Source organism: Cladophialophora psammophila (genome assembly GCF_000585535.1).
Source record: "Cladophialophora psammophila CBS 110553 chromosome Unknown aczJe-supercont1.22, whole genome shotgun sequence".
NCBI lineage: Eukaryota > Fungi > Ascomycota > Eurotiomycetes > Chaetothyriales > Herpotrichiellaceae > Cladophialophora > Cladophialophora psammophila.
Window position 1 is genome coordinate 222,395 of NW_006912943.1, and position 27,245 is coordinate 249,639.

Genomic DNA, 27,245 nt, shown 5'->3' on the forward strand with positions numbered 1-27,245 from the left:
TCGAGGGAAAGACCTTGTTGAAATGAACGCGTTAATTGATTGAACGCGTTCACACGTGACGTGGTTCCGGGGGTTCACGTCATTAACAACCCAATTTCTTTCTCTAGAAGCTTGAACACTCAGATCGGGCTTCGGGCCAGTATACAGACTATTTACTTTTTCATGGTGAAGCCTTGGAACATGGAAGCAGAATGCTACCCCTAACTTTCTCGCTCGTGAACGTGGGTGTTGCGCAAGCCTAAGCAGTTGATGCGAGAAGACTGGAGAGTGGTAGGAAAACAAAACAAACCGTCAAGATGTCTCTTGTGAGAGAACAAGGCCGAGGGCTATCGTCAACGCGACAATTAGCTCGAGGAGTCCTTGGCCCGAAGCACCGCGCTTTCACAGCAAGTACAAGGGCGTCACTTTCTCTTGATCGAGACTCGCCAGATGTGAAGAAAGCGCAAGGCTACTGCTCAAATCTCGTTCGGTAAGGTGAAACACTGTCTGCAGTCTGGGGTTTGCTTCTCACTGAGTGACCAGAAACTATGACTCGCCCTCATACACTCTGGCCCATTTTGTCCGACCGCATGTGCTTCCAGCATATCTCGCTATCCGCGCCTTCAACATTGAGCTGGCCAGGATACCCGACGTGGTGTCAATGCCACAGATCGGTGCCATGAGAATGCAATTCTGGCGGGAAACCATCGACAAGACTTTCAATCTCGCTCCTCCATTAGAACCTGTTGCCATTCTGCTGGCTTCATATCTAAACCAAGGGTATAAACTCAACAAAACTTGGTTCCATCGCATCATTACAGCCAGAGATCGGAAACTGACGCATCCCACCTTCACGAACATGGCTGAGCTCGAGTCCTATGCTGAATCGACCTATTCCACGCTTCTTTATCTAACATTATCAGCGCTTCCTTTGAACTCTCTGACTATGGATCATTTGGCTTCCCACATCGGGAAAGCGGCCGGGATAGCAGCTGTGCTTCGTGGAGTGCCATTGCTCGCCTTTCCACCTCCTCCCACCCTACATTCTAGCACTTCGCCTGGTATGAGGGCCGCTCCTACCCGAGAACGGCAGGGTATCATCACACTTCCCTTAGATGCTATGTCTCAGTGTAGCGTCAGAGAAGAAGATATCTTCCGAAATGGCGCAAACGCTGCGGGCATCTGTGATGCCGTTTTCATGGTCGCCACCCGTGCTTCTGACCATCTCATAACCGCTCGGTCCATGCTCAGAAGTGTCCGAGAGAATCAGGATCCTGGCCACGAGTTCGAGCACATGCACGATGAGGGCCATCAGTACAGCAAGTATGACACTGGTGTCAGGATCTCCACCGACAAGAGCAAAGAAGAGCTCGACAACGGTTTCGGTATTGTGATGGGCCCTGCCATCAGCACTCAGTTGTGGCTCGATCGTCTGCAGAAAGTAGACTTTGATATCTTTCATGAAAGTCTCCGAAGAGTTGAATGGAAGCTGCCTTTTGTTGCATGGCTGCGCAATAGGAGTGGCAAGCTGTGAATTTCTGGGCCCGAATGCATCTCACGGAGTCTTAAGGGCTTCTATTCGAGCATTCACCCTTGCTTCTTGCAACTGAGTCAAGGCATTTGCATCGACGGTGTTTCTTCGACTTCTGCTCAGGGCCATGGCATCTCCCTTTTTGCCGACAATCGCTTCGATGGCTCCGGTCAGGGCTTGTGGATCGTAGAACATTTCGCCCTTGGAACTCTTGCGACCATACAACTTCAGACAGTCGATTCCAAGAGAAGCAAGATGGTTTCGATCGACACGTGGAGTACCTTCACCAGTCAAGTGAATTACGTGCGTCACATATTTACGGTAAATCGAGTCTCGAGCAGTATCATGAGAATGGTGGTTTGTCGCCGGGAAAAGGAATTCGCCGTGTCGAACAGCTGCAGGAGATGATGGCGCCGATGACTTCAATGTGTCATCTGATCGTGAAGTGTGAAGCTTGGGTCTCCATAAACATCCCTGGGACTGTTCACAAGCGCGAGCGATTGCCTCCACAAAGTCAAACGCAGAAAAGGGATTTGAACTTGGGCCAGTCTCACGATCTAAAGAGCCATTCAGGATGAGAATCTTGTGGCGGGCAGGAGTCGTGCGTAAGGCCTCTCCGACGCCTTTAAGGACAATGGAAGGAATGATAGATGTGTATAGGGAACCGATAGAGTATATGACAACCTGGGATTGCTTGATCGCCGAGATCACTCGTGGATTGGCCGGGGGAAGCATTTCTTGTCCGTAGGGATTGATGTACCATATTCGCTCGATTCGAGCCAGGAGGTCTTGGTCGAGATCTTTGCTGAATTTGATATTTCGCTGTCTGAGCGTCGGAAGTGTCCCTGGCAAATGAGCGTCCTCGATGTCCTCAGAGTGGTCGACACTGTGACGGACACGGAACTCGGCCGGTTTAGTTGATGGAGATACTGTGGGCATTTCCAGCGCGGTCTTGGCCGCAGGATGCGAGATGTTGTTCTGCCCAACGATAATCTCGCCATTCGCCAGTCCGGCCGCAATATGGTGGGAGAAGTTGGAATTGATGCTCGGGATGACTCGCACCTCTCCGTCAGGGATGGCACATATGCTGCTCAACAAGTAGATTGCAGATTCGAAGCTGCCGCTGAAGAGTCGTGCACCGGTCAAGAACAGATTCCCAACACTCGCCGACGTGAAGTCGAACGTCGAAGAAGGTCTTGCTCGCTTCATGATCTCCAGATTCAGGAGATTGAGAAACGAGCGGATCAGCTCTTTCTTCGCCGAGGGGATGCCGTTCCAAAGCTCAGACGTGCCCCAGACTATGCTCTGCCATTGATTCGCCGCATCCGTTGAGGAAGACGACGACAACCGGTGATTAAACAAGTTGGAGATGGCCGACCTCTCGGTCGAAGGCGGATCGGTGGGAATCAACCTGACCAGTCGACTGCGCACGTCCCCGATTCCCGGTCCCCCAAAGACACGTATCAGCTCGGACGAGGAACCGCCGTTATCGCTTATAGGGATGATGTAGGATAGAGGGCAGTTTTTGGTTTCGCGGACGGCTTCGAAGACGTCGACAAGAGAGTTGGCGGCGCTACCGCCGGAGAAGACAACGATGCCCCTGGCGCTGAGCATGGTAGTACCGGCGTAGAATTTTGAGCAACGGAGGCGTTGCAGTACATCGGCTTTAAAGGGTCCCTGATATTGTTGGCGCAGGCAAGGCTACTATGGATTGATTGATATCAGGTATGAACACTGTGTCCAGGATATCTTTGTGAGGCGGGTGACTCAGCCTTGCGATAGCTCGTATCCATTGTGCGGAACGGCTGGTTCGGGAAATGCAGCCGCCCGGAAGACAGTAAATCCGCCCCCACCCCCTGATACAATTTCAATGCTATCAATAGCAAGATGGGTGTTACAAACTCATCTGTTAGGGAGTTGGAATCGAAAAATCTCTCCATCAGGAGAGTTGGCCTTTCTTTGACAAAGTGTGATCCATTGGGATCTCAAGTTGACATGTGGCACAGGTAAGGGTAGGGGACAAGGGGAAAGAAGAGGGAGTCCCACCCACTGCCAGTTGAACGTCATTGTTCCTGAAACGTGCCCTTCTCGTCCAAGTATTCCCCGCCGATAGCAGGCCAGACTCACCCATTGGATGCTCTGGGGCTTGCCTCGCCCCTAAGGGGCAGCTAAGGGCACCTCTGTTGCCAAAATGGTTGGATTTTTAGGGGCGATCTAGGTATACTTAGTGACCCTAGAGAGCCTACCATTGGCGCCAATGGCATCTTGCCTTGGTTAAGCTTCTCTCCTAATATGTACAGTAGGTGGTTTTAGGTGCTCTGAGGTGCCCCAAGTGCCCCTCGCTCCCGATTCTGGTGCTTCTGCATCCTTGTCGCGTCATGGGAATTTGATTTCTGGGAGCGCATTTCTGTTCAGTTGATCCTTCAGCTCCCACACATCATGTAGCCGACATCCCCCTATTGATCTCAGCTTTTGGTCTCTGCCTCTCTTGACGATGCCGCATACTGCTCTCGCGGCCTGCTAAATGTCCCGCGCACTGATTCAGGGACCTTCTATCCTTACCTCAAAATGGTGACCCATCCCGCCCATATCGTGGCCTCGTCGAAGCGCACATCCCTCGAGTCTACAGGTGAATCTGAAGCTTCCTTGACCCGCCACGCTCGAGAGCATGGCCACCGTGGGCATCGTGAGGAGGACCTAGAAGCCCAGAACTCGGTTGTCATTGAAAGTCTTCACCCTCATATCCGCATCCGGGAGAGTACGGAACACAATCACAATCACCATGAAGGAGACGCGGGACCGCACTCGCCGAACCTTCATCGCAGCGAAACCGGTGCTTCGATAAAGTCACTGCGGAGGAGAGGGCGGCAAGAAACCGCCAATGTCATATATGGAGCGGGGGAAATGGGCAGAACAACGGGTTGGACACCAGGGCAAGAGCCAGGAATAGACACGAGCGACCCAGCTCCTCCCTACAGCTTGGGTGCTGCAACGCCTGCAGATGCTGCGCATCTGGAGGAAGAGCTGAATCAACGGTGTGAAATTACAGTGGTAGACTTCAGCGACGAGCTCGTCTCCACGACGGATCTGGACAATGACAACCTCGAAGAATTTCTTCAGAAAGGTCCCCAGGAGTGGGCCGACGTCCGGTGGATCAATGTCAATGGCCTCTCTTGGGACGTGATTCGGATACTGGGGAACCACAAACGCCTCCACCGGCTTGCCATTGAGGATTTATTCAACACCAAGAATCGGACAAAGGTCGATTGGTACAGTGACCACACCTACATGATCCTTCCCCTACAAAAGCTTATCTACCTCGAAGAGAATGAGTCCGACTATGGGTCTGATGCCGATGATCACGACGACTCCAAGTCTGCTGATGCTGAGTCCGAATTTCGGACCAGGATCATTTCAGAACGCCAGAGAAGACGCCGGCAGCGGAAACGGAGAAAAGGCGCCATCCTCTCTCTGATTGAGGATCTGCGAAGACCTTTGCATAAGCGGAATAAGAAGAAGCAGCCGCCCGGACATCCAGACATCATAGGTGACGGCCTCCAACCCTCCAACAGCTTCAGACATTCGAGCAAAGTGGAAACACCATGGGCGCCTAGGGAAATCCGCACTATGCAGCGCTACCACGCAGGGCCAAATCAAGACCGCATTGAATACATGGAGCGCCACGCCGTACTTGCGCACTTTGGTATCGGTGTCTCTATGGAACAGGTCTCTATTTTCCTGTGTGCGGACAATACCGTCATCTCCTTTTTCGAGTACTCTGCGCACGATGTCCAGACACCTATTATCCGACGATTGCAGTCCCCCGGGACGATTCTCCGCCAGTGCTCTGACGCTAGTATGCTCTGTCAGGCGATCCTCGATGCCATTATTGATCTTGCCATCCCTGTGACAGCGGCTTATCAAGACGCAATAGGGGATTTGGAACTCAACGTCCTCACCGATCCGAACATCCATCAATCCGCCACCTTGTACATTTTGACATCTGAGATCGCCATCCTACGCAACGCGATCGCTCCAGTGGTGCAACTGATCGGCGCACTCAAGGACCACAAAACCAGCGCCCAGCCTGTAACGGTACCCCATTCGCGCATTGCTAGTCCCGCTGTGCTCGACCAACAGGATAAGGACCCTATGAACAAACCTTCGGCGTATCGGGCCCAAAGCAATGGCCTCCGAAAGCAGTACAGTGCTCCGCCATTGATGAGCGGCGTAGAAATCTCCCCTCTTACAATCACCTACTTAGGCGACGTCGAGGACCATGCGCTCCTCATTCAGGACGGCTATGACCAGATGCGCCGCAACGCCGACAACCTCGTCGACCTAATTTTCAACACCGTCTCCGCGTATCAAAACGAGTCCATGAAGCAACTCACCATAGTAACCTGCTTTTTCCTGCCACTGACCTTCTTGACCGGGTATTTCGGACAGAACTTTGCGCATTTCGCAGGCGTGGAGGACCACAGTGACGCGTTCTTCTGGGTCATTGCGACGCCCGTGTCGGTGGTGGTGTTCTTGTTGCTGATGAGGGATGTCATGATTCGCTGGCTGGGGCGATGGGCGAATAAAGCGTTGATTGCGAGAGGAAGAAGGAGGCGGTTAGCACAGAGTGGGCACCAGGAATGAACTGCCATAGTCCCAGCGACGGGATTTACGGAACAGAGCAAAATCAGACCAGATGAGACGGGATCGTCCTCAATCAAGATCAAGTGCGAAAGGTGCGTGTGCATTTGGATATGCACGATCTTGAACTAGTCTTACAGCTGTTTGGGGCTCTGTTCTTTTCGCTCGCGTGCATCAGTCACGTGCATACAAAGAGAATCTTTCCACCCGATTGGACTCCCTAGGTATATATATATATATATATATGCTTCCGTATATATATGCTCTTTGCGTTGATTTGATTGAAGTTCCCTCTACGTTACCTTTGCTTTGGTACATAGGTATGTTCCGCCCTGCTCTGCCCAGGATGGACGGGACTTTGCTTGCGGTACCGTAAGTGGTGCCTTGCTTGCTTGTCCATCTCTTGGTTTATCTGGCTACATACGTTTGAAGGACATTCCATCTATCAGTTGGTCGGTTTACATACATGTCTGTCAATGTGTCTCTCTGTTGTCTGTCCCGGGAGAGTGCGCCGTGCTCCTGAGCCTGGTCTGGCCAATACACATCGATGTACTCTGTAGTCGGTGCCTTGAATTACACAATCAATCAATCAATGAGGTCTATTGGAAGTGCTTGGTATTGTTTCCGGCCATGTCAATGATTCTGGCGTCTCCGATCCGTTTCTCTGTCTATGCTGAAACCTAGAGATGAACCCCCTTCCATTCTACAGGGCAAGTCGTTAAAATCATTTCGTGGGTATCGTCAGAAGAAAAGCTACAAAACACAAGACGGTGTAGAGTTTCTCATCCAATAAAATGCAATGCACTTCATGATACCAGGCCTCAGTTGCTCCGTACCAAGCCCGTCCCGGTGCATAAACAATATCCTCATGGCCGTCCCTCAGCAATACAAAAACCAAATAACCTCCGTCTGGATCTGTGTTTAAGCCAGCTAGGCTTGTTCATCAATGAACGCCCCCCAGATCGCCTCGTCCGAGGTGTCGTTTTCTTGTTTTGCTACCCTCGGGTCAGTGCCCCTGCTATTCCCATTCTCCTCGTCATCGCTTAGCGTCTCCGCCTTGGTCAATGATTTCCCCTTGCCTTTTCGTTTCCTCTGGCCCTTCTCATCCGGGTCGTCTTCTCGCTTTCGCTTCTTCACCATTAACTTCAACTCAAGAGGGATCAAACCTCTTGCTGGTCCTGGGGTGTCTTTCATGTCCAGAGTTTTACGGCACACAGGACACACGCCTTTGGTCTTCCGAGAGGCCGGCACATTTTCCCTTCGTGTTTCGATGGACCACTTGAGAGTATCGACAATACAACGGTGACAAAACACATGGCCGCATGCCGTAGACGTGGCATCGGTGGGTGTATCCATGCACACGGGACATTTATACGCGGTAAGCGGTGTGCGGCCCGCTTCTGTCCCCGGGGTTTGAGCCAAGATGGCATCTTGACGCTGCTTTGCTAGAGCGGCGGAAAGCGTTTCATTGTCGTTGACGGCGGTGAGATCAACAGATTCGATCGGGGGGTCATCTTCTTCGGCGCTTGCCGTGGACGGACGCCGCCGCTGAGAAGATTGATTGGTGCTCCTTGAGGATGAGGAGGGGGGTGACATGGTGACTTGTGGAGGATCCTGGTTCTGGTTTTGTTCCTGCTCGACACGCCGACGGTGTCTGCTTCTGGCTTGAGTTCGTTCCCAATTTTGGTGGTTCTCTCTTTGACGGTTTATGGCCTCTTGCTCGAAGGCTGGCGGCAGCCGGCCGTCAACCAATGGGTAATTTGGGTCCAGGCGGTTCAGGTACACTCCAGGACCGGCCGGCCAAAACCTGAATCTCGCAGAGAGACCAGGAAACTGGTGGTCGGAGCTGGGCGGCGGAGGCCCGTAGACGGGCTCGTCGAGGGCGTTGAGCCTCCTTGGTCGAGAGGCCGAGGGAGAATCGTGCGGGTGTGTGGTTTGGGAGATGTAGTGGCTTTCGGCTGAAAGTGAACTGTCCGATGTTTGTGGTGAGGTGCTAGTCTGCGTTGTCAAGTCTACTAGATGACTGGGTGTCTCGCTGTCTGTCCGCAGTCTTCTAGCCTCATTCCCGGTCGCCGGTCTTCTAGCTTGGTGGAAGGCCTCTTGGGCGTTTTGGAGGGCGCGATTTGCGTTTTCTAGTGCGCGGTTGACGTCGTGAAAGGTGTCTCGGTGACTCAGGTGACTGCGCCTGGGACGAGGGAGCGTTACTTGCCTGCGGGAGGAACCATCTGACATAGCATCAAAGAAGTCGCGGAAGAGCCTGGGCGAAGATCGGGGCAAGGGCTGTGCGGGTCGCTGTTGAGAACGGTCGTGTGGCGAGGAGCGGTGTGGTTGTGGTTGTGGTTGTGGGAGAGGGAGAAGGAGAGCAGGCTCGGCAGAAGAGAAGGGAGTCGAATGATAGGAAGAGGAAGAACTCATGGTTGAAACCAGACTAAATCGCTCGAGTAGTCTACGACCTCACATAGCCAGGACATGATCCACTGAGACTGATGGTGAAGAAATGGGAGTGAAGGGGCAGTCAGTTCCTAAATGGCAAGTCTGTGTTCGGTGCGGAAACGATGAATTCATGGCGCATTTTTGCCGCAGTTTGTCTTGCCGCTTTACGCGATACTTATGCACTAGTACCCAGTAGGCGCTGCAGCCTCGTCAAAATTCCAGACAAGGCTGACAACTATAAAGTCACCGCTGACTCGTAATCTTTCTAACCACTACAAAAGGACCGTGATATACTGTGCTGGAGAGTGTCCAGAGTCACACTGAATACGTATCTATAGCCTAGGAAGTCAACTTCAGCGACAACGCCTGAGACTTACTGTGACTAGACTAGGGAGGACTTCAATGCCGGGAATGGCGAATGCTCTTGGCGAAGTAGCTGTGGCACCTGAGTCAGAGGAGTTGCAAGCAGGAGACTGATGCTCTGCAGGTCTCAGGGACTTTTGTAAAGGGTGTAGGGGGTGGTTGACTTGATCGCCAAGGCAGAGCCAGACTTTACCCTGTCCTCTTGGCTGGCCACATAACAAACCGAGGTGTTCGAATCTCGTGGCGAGCAAAAAGAGTTTTTGTACACACACTTCATCAGCAAAATCCGCAAAACTCTAACCTGAAGCCCAACTTCCCGGTGGAAGGTGAGGTTCAGGTCGAGGAAAACCCTTCATGTGTATGGGAGGATTTTTTTCTGGTCATTTTCGTCAGGATCTCTCCGGCCTCGGACAACCCACGAGCTGGGAGCCATATTTGGACGTGGAACCCCAGTCGAAATATCATTTTGACTGACTGACTCCAGCGCAGCTTACAGGGTCAGGGAGTTACCTTCTAGGCTTCTCATAATTCCCAAGGGACACTGTCCCATGCCCGGTGGCCACATCCTTACGCCCTAACTATCTCATCATCTGGCTCACTCGGTGTGTGCCATCAGAGGTCGAGACCTGGGATAGACATGGGAATTGTTGGAGGGAATTGCGCGGAAACAAAGTATGTAATCAAAACGCTGGCCCCGTCGAAGTTACTGGCTAGCCAATAATGTGGCCGAGAGTTTTCTCGCCTTGGCGTAGTCATGTCGTTGTTTGCAGCCTCAGTCGCAAGCTCTTCACTTGGCCTGCCACATCGAGACATGTTCTTCTTTTTCTTCTTCTTACTCCTCTTCTTCTAGGGGTTTCACAATAGCGTGGGCAAGGCTGTCGGCCCCTTGGTGCAAGAGGGGGCGGTGCGAAAAGAAGGACTATGCATTCGTCATCTCAACCAACGATTTCCTCCGCGGTACTGTGATCTGGAGAAGGATATCACAAAGTAAGCAAGACCACATTCTGGTGTTCCTCCATCGTGCGATTTACCCATTGGAATCCGCGGTCGGCAGTCAAAGCCGAGGGACGTACTGTCGACGGTTGGCATTCTTTGCAGACGCGCACACATCAAGGGGTTTTGGTATGTTATACGCTGCCCTGCCATTGTCAGGACAGGTCGGCCACTTCCGCAAGATCATTGATATTCTGGATCCCTCGTGGCAAGGATGATGTGTTCGAGCGATGTTGGTATCTGAATCTATAGGACTTGCGGAGTCCAACGATGAGGTCGGAACAAGGATTCTCACAAATTCTTGGCTTCGGATCGAGTCATCCGAGATCGGCCCCTATTCTCTACCTTTCACACCAGCTGCTATGGACGGCTTTGCAGTTGTTTTTATTGGATGCACGGCCAAACGATGTCTTTTCCAGAGGCAAGATCACTTGTATGATACTGCGTGGAAAACTCGCTACTATTTCAACAGCATCCCACGTATGACAAGATACGATCGTCATCAGAGTTGTTGAAAGCCACACACAAAGCGAGAAAGTATCCAGCCAGGCGCGATAAAAGAGCGTCGCCCATCAGCACCCTCGACCCGGTGCTTCAAGACCTCGTGTTTGGCTGGAAATCAAAACATCTGGATCGCAGCTGTAAATTCTTGTGCCGGCCTTGAGCCTGATATCTCTCTTTCGACCATCTTTACTGTCTGTTTGCGATGCCGACATTTCTGCAGTTAGTGTTCGTTCTAAACGACCTATCGACAGCCCATTGCCGATTCTTTTTACCGATCCAGCCGCTCCTAATAATTCAACAAGCGAAGCTGAAATCCTTGTCTAAGATCTAATGAGTTTTTGCCCATTCCCTGTACCAATCCAAACAGCCACTGTTAGCTACGCTTGCGCTTGTCTTGATATGCATGCCACTTAGAATCTGCTTGACGGCACCTTCAACCTTCTTGCCATTTGTCGTGATTGGGATTTCGGGACACTCGTCTACGATCTTTGGCACATGGCGGGCGCTCAATTCCTTCCTCACTACAGACTGGATCTTGCGCACCAGGTCCTTTGAGAAGGATTGTCCTTGCGCCATTTTGAGGAATAGGACGACAGCTTCATCGGTGTCCTGTTCGCGCTTCCGGCCGATGCATAATCCATCTTCGACTTCTGCGCTAAAATGCTTGAGCAGGATGTTATAGATCTCGCTAGAGCCGAAACGAACGCCCATGGGGTTGAGCACGCCATCCGATCGGCCAAGCATCCAAATGCCACCCGTCGAAGGGTTGAAGCGTACGAAATCGCCATGGTGCCAGATTGGATGGCCTGTTTTGGGATCAGTGAAGACTTCAAAATATGACGACTTGTATCGTTTTTCGCCACTTGGGCCCGGAGGCCAGAACATGCATGGCTGGCAAGGAAACGGAACAGTGCAGACGAGTTCTCCTGGTTCGCCGGTCGATGTTATGTCTTGGCCATCCACAGAGAAGGCTTTGATCGCCATACCGAGACCACGACATTGGATTTCACCTGAATGGACCGGTAATATCGGACACGGAGCGCCGAACAGGGAGATGATGTCCGTCCCGCCTGTGATAGAACCAAGAAGTATTCCTGGGTGAGGGGCTGGTGGGGACAGGTTCTTATAGACATATTCGAAAGTACTCGGCGCTAGGGGTGAGCCAGTAGAGTAAATGGACTTCAGAGAGTTGAGTGTGGCGCTTTGAGGGAAGGCTTCTCTGGGCAGTGTCTGGGATTGTTCCAAGATGGAAAGGTATTTGGCGGACGTGCCAAAATGGGTGATTTCAAGTTCATCGATAAGAAGTGGCATGCTCATCTCCTTGTGTGGATGAAATGGAGAGCCATCGTACAACACAATAGTTGCCCCACTAGCTAAGCCCGACACCAACCAGTGCCACATCCTAGCATTCACCACATTAGTATCGGGATGCCTGGGGAGACAGAGCAGAGCTCTGTAAAGCCTGAACACGGTCGCAAACGTCAAGGGTAGGACTTACATCCAGGTCACCGTAGAAAAGTAGAATACCTTCTCCAAAGGTCTGACATCACAGTGGATCTGGTGCTCTTTCTTATGCTGTAGGAGAGTCCCCAGAGAAGCGTGAACAATAGGTTTGGGCACGCCGGTGGTACCGGAAGAGTACAAGATGTAGACAGGGTGCTCCGGAGAAAGATACGTAAAGCAGAGCGGTCTCGACGCATCACCCTTGGCCAGGAAGGAAGTATATGTCTCGACGACTTTGTTTGGGTCCTCGTTTAGAGATGAGATGTCAAAGTGGTGGCCGGGAACGCTTTCGAATATGACAATGTTCTTAACTGAAGGCAACTCTGAGATAACCTGCGACACTTTGGCATGTGTTTCATGGGCCTTGCCATTGTATGTGACTGCATTGTCGGCAAACAAGATGACGGGTTCAATTTGACGGAGTCGGTCGAGAACGGCGTATACGCCCGTATCAGGACTGACGCCCGACCATATTGCACCCAACGAAGTCGCTGCCAGCATAGCAACCACTGAATTAGAGTGGTTGGCCAGATACCCCGCGACTCTGTCTCCTTTCTTGAGTCCATGCATTTCCATTGCAGCAGCACATTTCCGAACGCGTTCTCGCAGCTCCGACCACGTCACATGTTCGCGCGTGGTCTCTGTGGCAGCAATAATAGCAAGGGCATCATCGGGAGGGCTCATCTGAGGAAATAGCAAGTTCTCGGCGAAGTTCAATTCGCAGCCAGGGAAGAAGGCAGGCTTAGGGAACATGGGAGCAGACTCGTCGAGGACCTTGCAAGCATGTCAGCAGGCGTCGACCGGCTTGTCCTGCGAGGCCTTGACGTACAGAATCATACAGCTTGTTAGCCTTTATCCCAGTACGGCGCCAGACTTCCTCCCAGAAAGCACCGGGGTGGTCGACGCTCCATTGCCAAAGGTCATGGTAGGAGGACGTAGAAACGTCGAACTTCTTCGCGACGTGCTGCTGAAAAGCGTACAACTCTGTCGACTCGGGCCGAGGATGCCTCCAGAGCTCAACAGAGTCTTTAGACTCACCTTGTACACCGTTGGTCGCCATCACTGCCACTACTGTCGAGGTTGTGGGGGAGAGAAGGAAATGTTGTGAAGAGCCATCGAAAAGGGACTAGGGCCTGCGATTTTGTTTGGGGAAACGAATCGCCGCCAAAACTCCGATTTTCTACGAGTCCCGGAGGACAGCGACAATTCAGTTAGCCATGGACGGAATTCTGTCCGGCCTTCAAATCCAACACGATGGGGATCGCTTACATTGTCGAGGCAATTCATTCGAACGGTGTCTACGAGTAGCCTTATCACCGAAAACCGAAAGTACGAGGTACAAAGTAGGTAGATGAACAGAGCTGGAAAAGAATGGTCAGTGGATAAGTCTGTGGGAAGAGAGTTCCCTGACCCCTAGGAGATGGCGAGCATGGCCAATTCACTCCGACCCCTGTTGCATTCAACTCAATACCTGTGCTCCGTAATAATTGCGCGAGAACAATTGGAAAAGGGCAGTTATATCTGACTACGGAGGACCGAGTGTCTCCCTACGGGCAGCACGGAGCAAGCACGGAGTCAAAGGATCGGTACCTCGTACCCAGTAAATGCAAGAGAATTGAGATGTGAGATTTCTGCATGATGAGTGCCAAGCAGCGATGCTCGAGCTAGTGTGGGCCCAGCCAGATCTTTCAACCAATCAGACCTGGCTTCAATCCGACTGCAATCTGTCTGCAAATTCTACCGGGCTCCCCGGGCTCCGGGGGGCACCTCCCCCCTTTCAACTTTAAGTTTAGCCTTCTATTACCCCTGATGCCCCTATTCATTCCGCCGTATTGTGCCCATGAGGCTCCCTAGGCTTCCCTCTCCCCCCCCCCCTGTGCCCTCCAAGTAATTCATTGAAAGGACGCCCACAGGTGTCCAGCAGCAATTTCACGCCAGCCCCCCCCAAAGGCTCCAATTTGTTTCAATCAACCCTCTTGGTCTTGTCCGCAAAATCTTCTGTTTCGAGCTTCGCGTCCTTTTCGTGTCGTGTGCGCATCTCCTGGACTCGGCGGCGTCTCTCTTCTTCTTGTTCTGCATCTTTTCTCCTCAACTTTATACCGCATGCTTCTGGCATTCCGATCATCGCTGCTCTCCGCAAAGAGGCATTGGATGTGCGGCTGAGGGCGGGCGGTTCCTGCAAGGAACAGGCTTCTCGTGTCCAACCACAGCGCGGCGGATCAGGACGGAATATCTCAGTCATCCGGTCAAACCGGCGCTGAAGGTCGCTCTTCGTCATACAGTCGACACCTCCTAATCGCATGATTCCCTATTGCATGCGCAGTGGAAAAAATCAGAGCGGCATTCTGAGCTTCGTACAAGCACTGGCAGTCAAATTTCAACTGCGCCATCCTTCCAGTCACTTCCCCTCAGTTCACCTCTTGTCGACCTCCTACCTCGTCGACCGACCTCCCTTTGTCCGCAGACTGCTGTACAAGTACCTAATATCAAAGATTGTTGCCGAGCCCCCTTCGAAAACCTTTCGTTTTTCTCCGTCCTACACCGCCACACCGTCCGCGCCCTCTATCGGAAAAAGGAACTCGACAACTTTACGGACCTCTTGCGCTTGCACAAAGCGTCAGCGTCGTCTGTCACAAGGAAATTCTCTGTCCTGAACATACTGAGCAATCCCTGAAGCGATCCTTTTGGCCATGCCTCGTCGAGTGTCCAGCTCCCTCCTAAGCAGCTCACCTCCGACTCCCTGGCCGTCCTTTTCGCCGTCAGAAAAGGGCGGCAGCCTCGTCAACAAGACATCTCAAAAAGCAAGCAAAATCGCACAATTTTTCTCGACTTCGCCAAAGACAAAAGAGGCCCAGTCGGCTGCTGCTGCGCTGCTGGCAGCTAGCAAGGCTCAAGAGCAGGCATTTCTGGCTTCTGGGTCTCCTCCCATAAGCACACCCTCGCTTTCATTACCTAGTATTTCCTTATCGACTGCGCAAGCAGATTCGGCAAATATGGACGAGCCGCCCACCACTCTTTTCCAGCCACCTTCTCCGGCCGAGACGCGAAAGTTGGCGCGACAACATGCCCAGTTCGGCCCGTTAAATTCCCAGTCTCACAGATACACAAGTCGGCACCAAGGGGGTGAATTTCCAGAACCAGTCATGGACGAGCCTCCCTACTACTATCTTTTGACGACCTATATCTCCTATCTGATTCTTATAATATTCGGACACGTGAGAGACTTTTTTGGCATGAAGCTGAAAGAGGACAACTACCGGCACCTCAAAGCACGGAATGGCTATGCGGCCCTCAACAATGATTTTGATAATTTCTACGTCCGGCGATTGAAGATGCGCATCAATGATTGTTTCAACAGACCTACCACCGGAGTGCCCGGAAGATTCATTAATTTGCTGGATCGGACATCGGATGATGGGAACGTCCATTTCACTATGACTGGCACGACGACCGAAACTTTGAATATGAGCTCTTACAACTATCTAGGCTTTGCGCAATCCGAAGGTCCCTGTGCCGATTCGGTCGAAGAGACAATCAGGAGATGTGGACTGTCAACCGCCAGCCCGCGAAGCGAGGTGGGCACTTCTGAACTAGCCGTCGAATGCGAGACTCTTATTGCCGATTTTGTTGGCAAGGAATCTGCAATGGTCTTCTCAATGGGGTTTGGTACCAACGCCTCCATTTTCCCTGCCCTGGTGGGAAAGGGTGACTTGATTATCTCCGACGAACTCAACCACGCATCCATCCGATTCGGCTCACGGCTTTCTGGTGCCATGATCTCATCGTTCAAGCACAACGACATGAAGGATCTCGAGGGCAGGCTCCGCGAGGCAATTTCTCAAGGACAACCACGTACGCATCGCCCCTGGAAGAAGATCCTCGTTGTGGTGGAAGGCTTGTATTCGATGGAAGGCACGATGTGCAATCTTCCAGGGCTGGTCAGGTTGAAGAAGAGATATAAGTTCAACCTCTTTGTTGACGAAGCCCACTCAGTCGGCGCGTTGGGACCACGCGGAAGAGGTGTCTGCGACTACTTTGGAATCGACCCCTCAGAAGTGGATATTCTTATGGGTACTCTGACCAAGTCCTTTGGTGCGAATGGGGGATATGTAGCTGGTGAGAAGGCTGCCATCGACAAACTGCGACTATCCAACGCAGGCACCGTCTATGGCGAAACTCCGAGCCCCGCGGTCCTGGCCCAGATTATTGCCGCTCTCAGAATCATCAACGGCGAGCTGGTACCGGGTCAGGGTGAGGAGAGATTGCAGAGGATTGCGTTCAACTCTCGGTATCTTCGCCTGGGTCTCAAGCGTCTCGGGTTCATTGTCTACGGTCACGACGATTCCCCCATTATCCCCCTCATGCTCTACAACCCGGCCAAGATGCCCGCCTTCTCTCATGAGATGCTAAAGCGCAAGATTTCGGTCGTCGTTGTCGGATACCCAGCCACCCCCCTTATCTCCTCACGAGCTCGATTTTGCGTTTCGGCTGCGCATAACAAGGACGATCTCGACCGGCTCCTTGCAGCATGCGACGAGATTGGAAATGTGCTCCAGCTCAAGTTTGCGAGTGGCATCGCTGGCGGTGCTCCTCCTCTACCCGAGGGCGTGACGTGGGAGATGGAACAAAGCCGGAAGCGACTGGAAAAGCACGACAAAGTCGCCAAGTCGTTGGTAGTCTCGCCTCGATGGAGCCTGGACGAAGTCATTAAGCGTGGCGTTCAGGATGTCAAGGTCCCGCTGCGGTAACGTCTCGACCGCAGGACAGCTCTCATCAGTCAACTCGGTCTGGCACATAGACATATATGTGTACACCTAATGGGTAGGAATGCATGCAAGCGATTGCAAGATTTTCAGATTTGAAATTTGGGGAATTAATGTTCGACCAAACCGACGCGACAGAGCCGATTGTACATAGAACTTGGGTCTCTGAGAAGGGCGTGGGTGGGGTGTCTGGAGCCACTGGAGCGGTCAGGCCGAGCAAAGCATTTCAATGTCCGCAAAGAGTATGGAGTTTTGACAGCGACGATTACTGTGGTCGTGTTCGGCCAAAAAAGAGGCTCGACTCAGCTGACCGATACATTTTATCAATAGCCAAAGCCTAATAATGTCAACCATGATGCACATTCAACCCTGTTCTGTGTTGTTTCCGTATCTCTCCTTCCACCAACATGGTCTGCCGCAGCAAATTGATATGCACAGTACGAAAGTGAGTCGAGAGATCTGCTAACGTGCTCCGTAGCAATCGGGCGGAACAACGAAGTCCTTGCATGAACCCCTTCCACTCTGGTTCGTCCGCCTGCGAACTGATCTTCGGCCTGCGATGTCGCGCAGGATACCCAGCACAGGACGTTACCCCATCACAGAGGCGAAGAACAGATGATTGCCAAGCTCAAGCAAGGGACTTTGCTGGCGACGTATCCTGGTAGAGACGAGTATTTGTCCCATCTCACGCACCTCAAACACGGGATGAGGTTCGGTGTGCCAGCGCATTTCACACCACTACGGTGACTTTGTTATGTACTCGGACAATCAATTAGCGGGACATGTACTGTACAGACGGCAAGGACAGGCCATCCAAGCAAGTCAGCACTATTGAGTCAAGTCTGTCGCCCGAACAAGCTAGTAGCCTTGTCATTATGAAGAAATCGTTTGGACAAAGGGGAGGGTCGTGTCACGTGATGGAACTTTAGGTCCTGGGGTGCAGGGAGTTGAGTTCTCTCTGCAGTTTCATCTCAGCATCTCAGCCCATCTCAGCCATGGCCACCACCTTTTGCGCCCCTTGTTGTCTGATTCCATTCTTAAGTACCCAGCACGCGCCCGACTGCATGATGACCGAACAAGGCCCGGACCCTGCTTTGATCACAATCCACGGCTGCGATGACAGCCAGCCGTGATTCGTTCTCACCCTCCTCCAGGTTAATCTCTCCCTTACCGCGCTACTGCACCTCCTGCATCCTGCCAACGAAAGAATAGCGACACCGCCGTTTCAACCACTGACTCTGTCCTCTCTCGTCCTCTCTCGTTTATTCCTCTGCCTGCTGCCTTCCATGGGCCCCGCAAATCACATCCCGCACGTTCCCGTCCAGAAGAGCGACTGCCACCGAGAGGGGCATGGCTCTCAAACAGCGTCTGAAGGACGGGCCAATGCAATCCTTTTTCACCTGCAAGGCAACCGTCGAGGCCAGTCCCTCTTCTCTTCTCCCTCTGTTGCTAAGAAAAAGGGCGCATCGTCCACACCGGTCGGGGATATCTTGATTTCCTCCACCTACGAATCCCTCCTCCCTTGACTCAGACACAGGTTGGAGCCACATATCTGGCCGACCCAATCGTTGAACATTCTACAAACTTTGACTTGGTTCGCAGGGTCAATTGAAGCTACACATACCAGGCATTCTTCTGGCGTTTCGTTTACCGTGGGTTTCCGTCGAATATCATTGACCCATTTCCCGCTGTGTTGCCCCACCAAACTTCCGTTCCTCCTACTATCTGCTACACACCGTCTGTTTACCCAGTACTGTACTTGTTTATCTTTACAAGACGCATCCTCACCAGCATCAGACTGCGCCTGGCTTGTCCAGCTTTGCGGCTTCCTTACCCGCAGCCATGGAACCACCAATACCTCCTGATCACCATTTTGCTCCGGTTGATCCAGATATTCGTGTTATGAACGACCGCTTTGAAGATCGCTTCGATGACCGCTTCGATGACCGCTTCGTCGAAGAGCCTGCCTTTTTTGAGGAGCGGGCACCGAGTGTCCAACAACGCTTTGACAGAATGTCTCTGCAAGATGATGACCTTGAAGAGATCCGCCCTCACGCCGAGCGAGTTCGATCTACTGACACTGTACCTACGTCGCAAGATTATTTTTACTACCGTCTGTCCAAGCGCGGTGACGACTGGAGCTCATGTGTCAAAAAACCAATCAATGCCCCAGTCGACGAAATTGAGAGAAAAGCCAGGAGAGGCAGAGGTGGCGATGGCCCGGTGTTGGACCAGCTTACTCGCATGCCCACACTCCGCCGAAGCATGCTTGATGAAGTGGTTCGGAAGGCTAATGACCAAGAGACAGGAGATGCCCATTGGGAAGTTGTCTATATCAAGTCCAAGAGAGTACAGACGCGGAAGGGTAAGATGGAAGTTCCGGAGATGGATGTCATTCTTGCCCGAACTAGAGACAGGTCACGATCAAGGGCCAAGTCTTTCGGTGGAGAGAAGGTGAGAAAAGTCGAAGTCGTCCGCGAGAAGAGATACACCAACGACAGTTACGGTCGTGCAAGGAAAGACTCGGTTCTCGACAAATTAGAGGATCCTGTCGCCAATCTGCCACTTTTTGAGGCAGACGGGACACCGCGAGACGAGCTCGGCCCAATGCATTTCAATAACGCCAACCTCCCTCCATATATTGCAAGAGAGACGCCACTCGGGCACAAACCCGAGAAAAAGAAGGACAAGGCGGAGAAGAAGCGCAGCAAGTCTCGGAGCAAGTCGCGAGACAGGGGCGCTGCTCATGATGAAGATGGTGTTTACGTCGTGCCTGAAGTGCAGGACTTTGCCACCGACGCCGTGGACCCTGCTCCTGTCGACGCCGTGTGTGTTGAAGGCCCAACTGACCGTCGCGGCCGTCGAGGACAATCGCCACACGAGCACCCTGTGGTCGTTGTTGAGGGTGATGCTCGGAGATCCCACTCTCGACACCGGGTGCAGCCAGAGGCACGTTCCAAATCTCGTCGCCGAGAGTCTGTGCATTTCCCCAATCAGCACACTCAGCAGTATTTTGATGCAGGCTATGCCTCTTCGGAAAACAGCGATACTAGCCATTATGGGTTTGTTGGTGAGTATGCAGAAAGCTCCAACACGTCCCTCAGCACGCCTGGTGGTGTTCCTCGTCGAGGAAGTCTTGTGTATGCTCAGGGCCGCCCGGACGTTGTGTATAAGAAGCACCACCCTGGACCTAGCAGGAGACAGTCCTATGTGGAAAGGCCATATCATGGTGAGCAACAACAGGTTGTCGTGCCGGCAGTTCCACGGCGGAACTCGTATGTTGTCTATGACCGACAGCCAGCCGAGCCGCGCCAGGAACGACATCCACGGCTCATGAGGCAGGCCACAGCGCCCATCCCAGAGGATCGACAAATAGTCTACCGTGATTTACCTCGACGGTCGCGGGAACAAGATGTCATACCCCTACGTCGCTACACCACTCATGAATCCGCCATGCCAATTGTTCACTATCATCATGGAGATGATGAACGTGATGGTTACTTCCGCGACGAACTTGACCGCCAAAGTATCCGCGTTGAAGACTACCAGCGCGATCGGGTCCTAGAGGATCATTTGAGTCGGCGTGAGCAACAGCTAACTGCCCGCGAGAGGGAATTGGAAATCCGCGAAGATGAGCTTAGGCGAGTGAAGAGGCAGCGTGAACTGGAAGGCGAACGAGAGTACTACGACGACAGAGATTTGAGGAGGGAGAGGAGGGAGACAAGGAAGCTCTATTATGACGCGAGGACAGGGGAGCATTTCTTCTACAACGATTAGGTCAGAGAAGATGAATACGGAGTATTCCCCCTCGCGATGCGATGCGGGGGGGATTTACAGACCTCGTTTTCTGGATCCGCGGGACAATGTCATTTTATAAATGGACTTGTGGTCGTGACATGGGGATCTACACAGCCTGGGAGAATATTGCCACGAACCAGCAATGCTACGAACCACCCCTTTTTTTTCATTTGTTGTTTATCTCAGAGAGAAGACATCCTTGGCAGATATGGAACACGGCTCGCGGCTACCTTGGGAAGGAAGAGAAATCTACCACCTGCCATGTGGGACAAAAGAACAAAGAACCATGGAAGATTTGTACGAATGATGCTGGCGATCTCAGGGGCGATAGTTGCATTGGAACGAAGCGGATCGCTGTGGGATGAGCGCATGAACCAATTGAGACCCGGACTGCAGGTTGACGACACTCTTTGGCCCCTTCAACAATGTTTTGTGGGATGACTCTAAGATGATTGGGATTTGATGGTTTTCCTTGCTTTTCACTTCTTGCCGTCTCTTCTGGAAGATACCCCCGCTCTTTTTGGCGAGCAGATTGGAGAGTCGATTTACGCCTTGTCTACTCTTTGTGTGTTGGAGTTGTTTGACGGATTGAAATGGAACGTGATGAAATGAGATGGGATGCAATGCGACGAGATGATGATTTGGCTTGTGGCGTCTGCCCTCTCTAGTGTTGTTGATGTGTCTTCTTCCCTCGAGGGATTCTTGATCGGGAAGCATGAGAGAGCGAGCGTTGATTGAGCACCTGGAACATCTTGGAATCTTGATATCTTTCTGCGGGATACTAGGTGGCTGGGTCCCCTGGCTCCTTGGAATGGGGGATAATGCGCATGTGACGAGCTGATGCCACTGAGATCGGGACTGAGACTGAGATGGAAACTGTGACTCTGACGAGAACGAGACTGAGCATGAGCATGGGTACGAGCATGAGATCAAAACTGAGACTGGAACTAGGACTGAGAGAGCAAAGACGAAAGTCGTGCCCTCCAAAAGCTTTGATTAAATCACAATGTCACTGTCCTTTTTTTTTCACCTCTCTAGTATTCTCCCGCAACTCTCTCCCCATTTTTATATTCTTTTCCTTTCACAAAAACCCGCGCAGGGCTGTCGTCACGGTGCCGACGTCTTCAGTGACATGCCAATGGCCCACACCCTCGAGGACTTTCAATTTTGCATCCGGCAGCCGCTTGGCGTACGACTCGGCCAGGACCATTGACGAGACCTTGTCGTCTTGCCCTGCGACCAGCAGCGCGGGCATGATCAGGCTCTCCACGTGAATGGTCGTGTTCTTCGACTTGGCTAGAGCAATGCACACTTTCGCATATCCCTCAGGGAAAGGGTTTGGGGCCGGGGCCGAGGAGAGCCAGCTTCTCAACGGCAGCAGCGTTCCGTTCGGAAAAGAGCATCGCGATCAGTCCGCCCAGTGACCAGCCCACGACGGTGGCTTTGGCGATTTCTTTGGCGGTGAAGAGATTCTCCAGGTCGGCGACGTACGACTCCACGCTGACGATCGAGGACGCCGCTGTGGGTGTCAGTCCGTGTGCCTCCGGATCGTACAGAATGATGTGATGGGTCGCTTCCAGACCAGCTTCGTGGATCAGCGGCATGTAGTATTCCAATGAAGCACCCAGGCCATGGATGAAGACGATCGTGTTACTAGGCGGTGATCCGATCTCTCGCACGTTCATCATCTTGTCCCCCACGCGCGTCAAGCCAGCTGCACCCCACGTGCGCTCCAGATTGTATATTGGAAGACTGGACCTGGGCCGCGTTGCTAGGGCATTCGGCCTTGTGTCTGAGACCCGATTCCTGAGCTTTCCCAGTCCAGTCACGGATACCTCGACTGGAAAGAGAAAATCAGTTACTTGAAGAGAAGAGCCATTGAAAAGGAGCGCAAAAGGGCGGACTCACCTAAATCCCCTGGCTTGAGAAACTTCGGTGGGTGGAAGCCGACGCCCACGCCGGCGGGTGTTCCTGTCGCGATCACATCGCCTGCTTGGAGGGTCAAGCTGGCTGAGATGATCTCGACCAGCTTGGGAATCGACGTGATCAAGTCCGCGGTCGTCCCGTCCTGGCGTTTTTCACCATTCACAAATGTCTGGACGTGCAGCGTCTTTGGCAAAGCGTCCTTGGGAACAGCTATGGGTCCCTAGGCGGAACGTCAGCCCCCCCAAGAAAAGAACAAACAAACCCTCTTCAACGACGCATCGTCGCATGACAACTGGGACTGACCATTGGACAAAAGGTGTCTGGCGACTTGCCCATCAGGAATTGGCCGTGATCACTCTGATTTTCTCGCGCCGTCACATCTGAGAGGGTCCATTTTTTAGCACCGGAGGATGATATTCGCAAAAGGGGAGCACGGTTTTCTCTTTTTACGTACCATTGATGATGGTATAGCCCCAGACATGCTCCATCGCGACCTTCTCCCTGATGCCGAATCCCGGCTTGCCGATGATGACGCCGACTTCACCTTCGTAGTCGAGACAGTCGGTGAAACCCCGGTTAGATCTCCTCGTCCGCAGCGATGACGCTTGTACTTCGCTTCGTGAAGATTGTCGGGAAGGAAGCTTGGGAGAAATACCACCACCGAGTCAGTCATGTTTCCTTGCTGTACACATGAACTGTCGAAGAAATTTGCTACATACCTTTCTGTTGGATCATCTGCGCGTCGCACCCGCTCTCGCTGTACTCTTTGACATGGTCTGCGTAGTTGTTTCCGACACACACGATGTCCCTGTCAGCGATCGGAGCCAGCAACTTGACTGAGGACAGCGGAAATGAATCTCCTGTCTGCACGACGGCGTCGTGACCTAGCTCGATTACTTGTTGTAGGCTGCTCAGAGGGGATCCCGAAGGCATCGGGAAAGCATGCACGACCGACGGCTCTAGGTCTAGATGGCCGACACGGGCCCTGCCTAGCTCGTCTTTGAAAGTGACAAAGTTGTACGGATTCTTCACCTGCAGTGGCTGGGCAGGAGAGGGAGGCTGTTCGGTCACCAAATCGGACAGGTACGACTTGTGGATCCTTCCATTGATCATGATAACGTCCAACTTGCTATGGTCCTGGAGCACGGCGATGTCCTGGAGCGGATCGCCGTCGACGAGGATGCAGTCGGCATAGTACCCAGGTAGGATCTTGCCCAGTTCATTCTCCTGCATGAACGGCTTGGCCACGCCGGCTGTTGCGGCGATGATGGACTCCATGGGCGTAAAGTCCAGCAGCTTGACAAAATGCTCGAGATCGCGGGCGTATGTGCCGTGAGGACACCATGCAAACCCATAGTCACCGCCGCTGGCCAGTTCCTGCGTCAGTTTGGACTGTACATCAACGCTCATCTTGGGGACAAAATACTTACGGAAGGACTGTGATGCCTCTCTTGTTCATCTCTTTCAACGCCTTGATAGCGATCTCCAACTCCTTCTTGTAGCCGACCTGCTCGGCTTTCTCAAAGGTGTATCCAAACGGCTCGGCCTCGTGGACCGTGGTGTATAGCCAGTTGATCGCCGGCGCCACAACGTGCTTGTGTTTTGCCTTTGTAAGCATGTTCATTCCCACATCGTCCGTATAGGATGCTGTCTTCTGTCATAGTTGAAAAGTCCACGTTTCGGGGATGCCTTCCTAGCGCGAACCGTGGTAGATCACATCAACACCATGCTCAACGCATTGGATGACCGAGTCCCGTGCTCGAGCATGAGAACAGACTCGCAAACCGTTCCGATGGGCTTTCAAATGGTCAGCCGAACGGGAATCAGTGCGGGTTTTGGGGACCTTACCTTCATCCACACATGCAGCTGTCTCTTCGTCACTGAAGAAACATTCTTCCGCAGACCTTGTTTCGGTGATCTGGTTGACACAATGTTGCTTAGGAGACTGTTGTGCATGCTCAGCTTGATCTGGTCGACCCCGATCCAAGCATGATGCCTGATGACTTCCCGCATCTCCAGCGGCCCTGGGAGGAATAAGTATTTGGATTGGATGGTACAAGTCATGGGCTAACTAACCGTCAGCAAAAGCAGTAATGCCGGCTGCTAGTTCGCCGTCTCTTCGAGCAATCTCTCGCCCATTGGCGAGATAGCGAGGACCAGGAATGTTGCCCCTATTGATGGCGTCCCTGGCCACACAGTCCAGCCGGTCTTTCGCAGACGCGGCTCCATAACACCTGGTGGCATTCAGAATGCAGCCGCAAATGTTTTCACCATGTTCTGCTTACATTGTGTAGCTAAAGTCGAGATAACATAGCGCAGACTTGACTGTGATTAACACGTGCTCTTCCACGCTGATATCGCCCAGCAGTTCAAGTTCGTTGTTGTTCCAAGTCAAATGAGTATGTGAGTCGCCCAGTCCCGACATTAGAGTACGCCCTCGCCCTTGAATTACCCGCACGTCAGGCTGGGTTTGAAGATGTTCAACTCGAGTCACGGATCCGACAGCGACGATACGCTCGCCTAGTCTCTTTATAAGCAACATCATAACATGGTTTCAAATGAGGTACCTTCAATGTAGACATCTCCTCGGTATGGCTCCTTGCCCGTAGAGTCCAGACTGTCCTATATCAGCTCGCTCCGAATACAACGTACAACCAGACAGAAAGCATACATATTCACATCAAGGAACAATATCTTCGAAGATGGAGATGTTCCTTTAGAACCTTGCTCAGAGCGACGTCTCTTTGAGGAGGAACATGATTAACTCACCTGCTATTTCATATCTCTTTGGTTGTAGTTTTGGATCAAAGCGAAGGTTTTCGTAAGGTTAGCGAGTTTGCGTCGGCTTCGAGGTGATGGCGACGTCGTTGTGCCAACCATTGGCCAGTACTCCAGGGGCCATCGCGGATGAGGTCAAGCCCTGATTCTGTAGAGTAATGCCGAGGGAAAAGCCGAATAGAAAGTTCTCCAGCACGTTCACTTCTGCTGCATTTAGTATTTAATCCTCCTGGCCCCAGTTGAAAGTCACTCCTTGATCCCTTGTACCACCCGCACCACCCGCCCTCCTCGGAGAGTTACGTTAGGTTTGGTTGCATAGCCTTTCACTGTCAGTCGAGATTTGCATTTGATCTCTAACCCTTTGTTGTGGGACTGCGGCTCAGTTGTGGTACCTCTATCACAGAGGCGGATCTGCTGAATTTGGGCAGCCGCAATACCCGCAACAGCCGCAGTGGAGGAGATTGGAGAGGATGGCAGTCGAGAACCTTTGGTTGACTGCTGTAAGAAGCGGGGTTGGTCTTATTATACAATGCCCAGCGCTTTCATTCTCGGGTAGGAGGAAGAGTTGGTCCTGAAAACTCAAGCGGTTCGATCCAGAATTGGTCCCAATTCACGTCGCCTAGAGCAGGCGTGTTCCAGAGGAGTCCGTTAGACCACTGATCAGGAGGATCGTCCTCGGCTCCTGCGATGCCATGTTTGTTCCTGACTAAAGCCAACACCTAGGCAGTTTTGGAGCACTGCAATATCCTGTTCGTTTCGGTTCTGTGCAATCCGAACCAGTTGTTCGATCGTTGTCAGGGCTTTCTGGGCAATTGGAGTCTTGAAATGGTTCACCACAGTCCTCAAGGTCAATCTCGCTTGACGAACGTGTGAGAGTGACTCTTGCGTATCCATTGCCAGAAGGATGCAGGCAAATTGGAAAGGGACGTTCGATACGTGCCACCAGGGCACGTTGCTTCGTGTCGCTCGATTGAAGCTTCGAGGCCTTTGCGACCGACGGCAATGACCTGTTCTAGGAGCTTGCTTTTGACGTTGGTAGTCGCAAGACGTAGTCGTCGGTAGAGAGTGAAGCACAGATTGCTCTGTGAAAGGACAAGCGGATTCAGTGTGAACTGAAAGCCTGCTACTTGCATCAGGCAGTTTTCCAGTTCCGATGGTTCGCTTGGTTTTGACGGATCGAGGACCTCGGAGAGCCGAAACATGTCTATAAGATCTGTGGTGAAGTCTCCTGAGACTGGGGTTGGCAATTGGCAGGATGCCCCTTGCAGAGAAACTCTTGATCGACCATACTCAAAACTGATCCATGACTTCAACAGCTTAGCCACCCAAAAGAGCCTTCTCCTTCTCTCTACATCATGCTCTGATGGTTCGGCGTCCGAGTAGACCAGTGACACACCGGCTGACTCCCTGTGCAGACCAGCAGCCTCGATGATGTGCATCGTGGTACAGCTGGCCATCCACGCTGCGTGCGGGGGGCTGTTGCATTGCAAGTAAAGAGTCCTCAACAGCCATGCTTCTGCGTCGTGGACGGTCGGGTCTCTCAGAAGACTTGTCGATTCCAGAATCTCTTTTGCACAATTCACAAGCAGACCTTCGCAGTTGTCTGTTCTTTCGGGGGAGAAGAGCGTCGCGAGTGCTGCAATTCCGCAAAGAACGTGGTCGTATGCATTGGTTGCATGGGGATCTTGCCATCTCCTGGACGCTTTGGAGAGAACGGTTTCAGTGTCCAGGAACCCGTACAAGCAGTGCATCTCCCGAAGATAGACATCAAACAGGCTATGCCATTCGTCTCTGGTTATGATCCACGTCATGCTCTTTTCAGAGCGGGAGTTATGATAATGAATCCCCAAATTCCAGCCAGAACCTTACACCTTTGGGGCGCTAATAGGCTTCAACTTCATGCCTAGGATATGTGGGAAGACAACTCCAGAGTTGGCCTCCATTGACTGTTCGTCATGCCCATTGTATTTGATTTCCTTCTCTGGGGATATGGGAATGGCAAAGACGGTCTGCGAAGTGTCTGGCAAGGGTTC

The 27,245-nt window shown here is 52.4% G+C and overlaps 10 protein-coding genes across 10 annotated transcripts; 4 read left to right on the plus strand and 6 right to left on the minus strand.

Annotated features, from left to right (window-relative positions):
- Nucleotides 1-296: 296 nt before the first annotated feature.
- Nucleotides 297-1,513, plus strand: A1O5_10931 (uncharacterized protein; the record flags this gene model as incomplete). Its single annotated transcript, XM_007751505.1, has 2 exons — nt 297-469; nt 523-1,513. The coding sequence occupies 2 exons, from the start codon at nt 297-299 to the stop codon at nt 1,511-1,513; spliced, it is 1,164 nt and encodes a 387-aa protein (XP_007749695.1).
- A 21-nt stretch (nt 1,514-1,534) lies between these two features.
- Nucleotides 1,535-3,124, minus strand: A1O5_10932 (uncharacterized protein; the record flags this gene model as incomplete). Its single annotated transcript, XM_007751506.1, has 1 exon — nt 1,535-3,124. The coding sequence occupies one exon, from the start codon at nt 3,122-3,124 to the stop codon at nt 1,535-1,537; it is 1,590 nt and encodes a 529-aa protein (XP_007749696.1).
- Nucleotides 3,125-4,078: 954 nt separating this feature from the next.
- On the plus strand, nt 4,079-6,154 carry A1O5_10933 (uncharacterized protein; the record flags this gene model as incomplete). The annotated part of the gene is made up of 1 exon (XM_007751507.1): nt 4,079-6,154. The coding sequence occupies one exon, from the start codon at nt 4,079-4,081 to the stop codon at nt 6,152-6,154; it is 2,076 nt and encodes a 691-aa protein (XP_007749697.1).
- A 927-nt stretch (nt 6,155-7,081) lies between these two features.
- A1O5_10934 (uncharacterized protein) lies at nt 7,082-7,747 on the minus strand (the record flags this gene model as incomplete). The annotated part of the gene is made up of 1 exon (XM_007751508.1): nt 7,082-7,747. The coding sequence occupies one exon, from the start codon at nt 7,745-7,747 to the stop codon at nt 7,082-7,084; it is 666 nt and encodes a 221-aa protein (XP_007749698.1).
- A 3,024-nt stretch (nt 7,748-10,771) lies between these two features.
- On the minus strand, nt 10,772-13,007 carry A1O5_10935 (acetoacetate-CoA ligase; the record flags this gene model as incomplete). Its single annotated transcript, XM_007751509.1, has 3 exons — nt 10,772-11,846; nt 11,943-12,721; nt 12,777-13,007. The coding sequence occupies 3 exons, from the start codon at nt 13,005-13,007 to the stop codon at nt 10,772-10,774; spliced, it is 2,085 nt and encodes a 694-aa protein (XP_007749699.1).
- A 1,630-nt stretch (nt 13,008-14,637) lies between these two features.
- A1O5_10936 (serine palmitoyltransferase) lies at nt 14,638-16,695 on the plus strand (the record flags this gene model as incomplete). Its single annotated transcript, XM_007751510.1, has 1 exon — nt 14,638-16,695. One exon carries the CDS (start codon nt 14,638-14,640, stop codon nt 16,693-16,695), a length of 2,058 nt encoding a protein of 685 aa, XP_007749700.1.
- Nucleotides 16,696-18,552: 1,857 nt separating this feature from the next.
- Nucleotides 18,553-20,487, plus strand: A1O5_10937 (uncharacterized protein; the record flags this gene model as incomplete). The annotated part of the gene is made up of 1 exon (XM_007751511.1): nt 18,553-20,487. One exon carries the CDS (start codon nt 18,553-18,555, stop codon nt 20,485-20,487), a length of 1,935 nt encoding a protein of 644 aa, XP_007749701.1.
- Nucleotides 20,488-21,589: 1,102 nt separating this feature from the next.
- A1O5_10938 (uncharacterized protein) lies at nt 21,590-21,763 on the minus strand (the record flags this gene model as incomplete). Its single annotated transcript, XM_007751512.1, has 1 exon — nt 21,590-21,763. One exon carries the CDS (start codon nt 21,761-21,763, stop codon nt 21,590-21,592), a length of 174 nt encoding a protein of 57 aa, XP_007749702.1.
- Nucleotides 21,764-21,833: 70 nt separating this feature from the next.
- On the minus strand, nt 21,834-24,859 carry A1O5_10939 (uncharacterized protein; the record flags this gene model as incomplete). The annotated part of the gene is made up of 11 exons (XM_007751513.1): nt 21,834-22,348; nt 22,417-22,654; nt 22,738-22,814; nt 22,889-23,044; nt 23,154-23,800; nt 23,865-24,081; nt 24,139-24,231; nt 24,283-24,338; nt 24,362-24,458; nt 24,511-24,668; nt 24,720-24,859. 11 exons carry the CDS (start codon nt 24,857-24,859, stop codon nt 21,834-21,836), a joined length of 2,394 nt encoding a protein of 797 aa, XP_007749703.1.
- Nucleotides 24,860-26,060: 1,201 nt separating this feature from the next.
- On the minus strand, nt 26,061-27,023 carry A1O5_10940 (uncharacterized protein; the record flags this gene model as incomplete). Its single annotated transcript, XM_007751514.1, has 1 exon — nt 26,061-27,023. The coding sequence occupies one exon, from the start codon at nt 27,021-27,023 to the stop codon at nt 26,061-26,063; it is 963 nt and encodes a 320-aa protein (XP_007749704.1).
- Nucleotides 27,024-27,245: the final 222 nt, after the last annotated feature.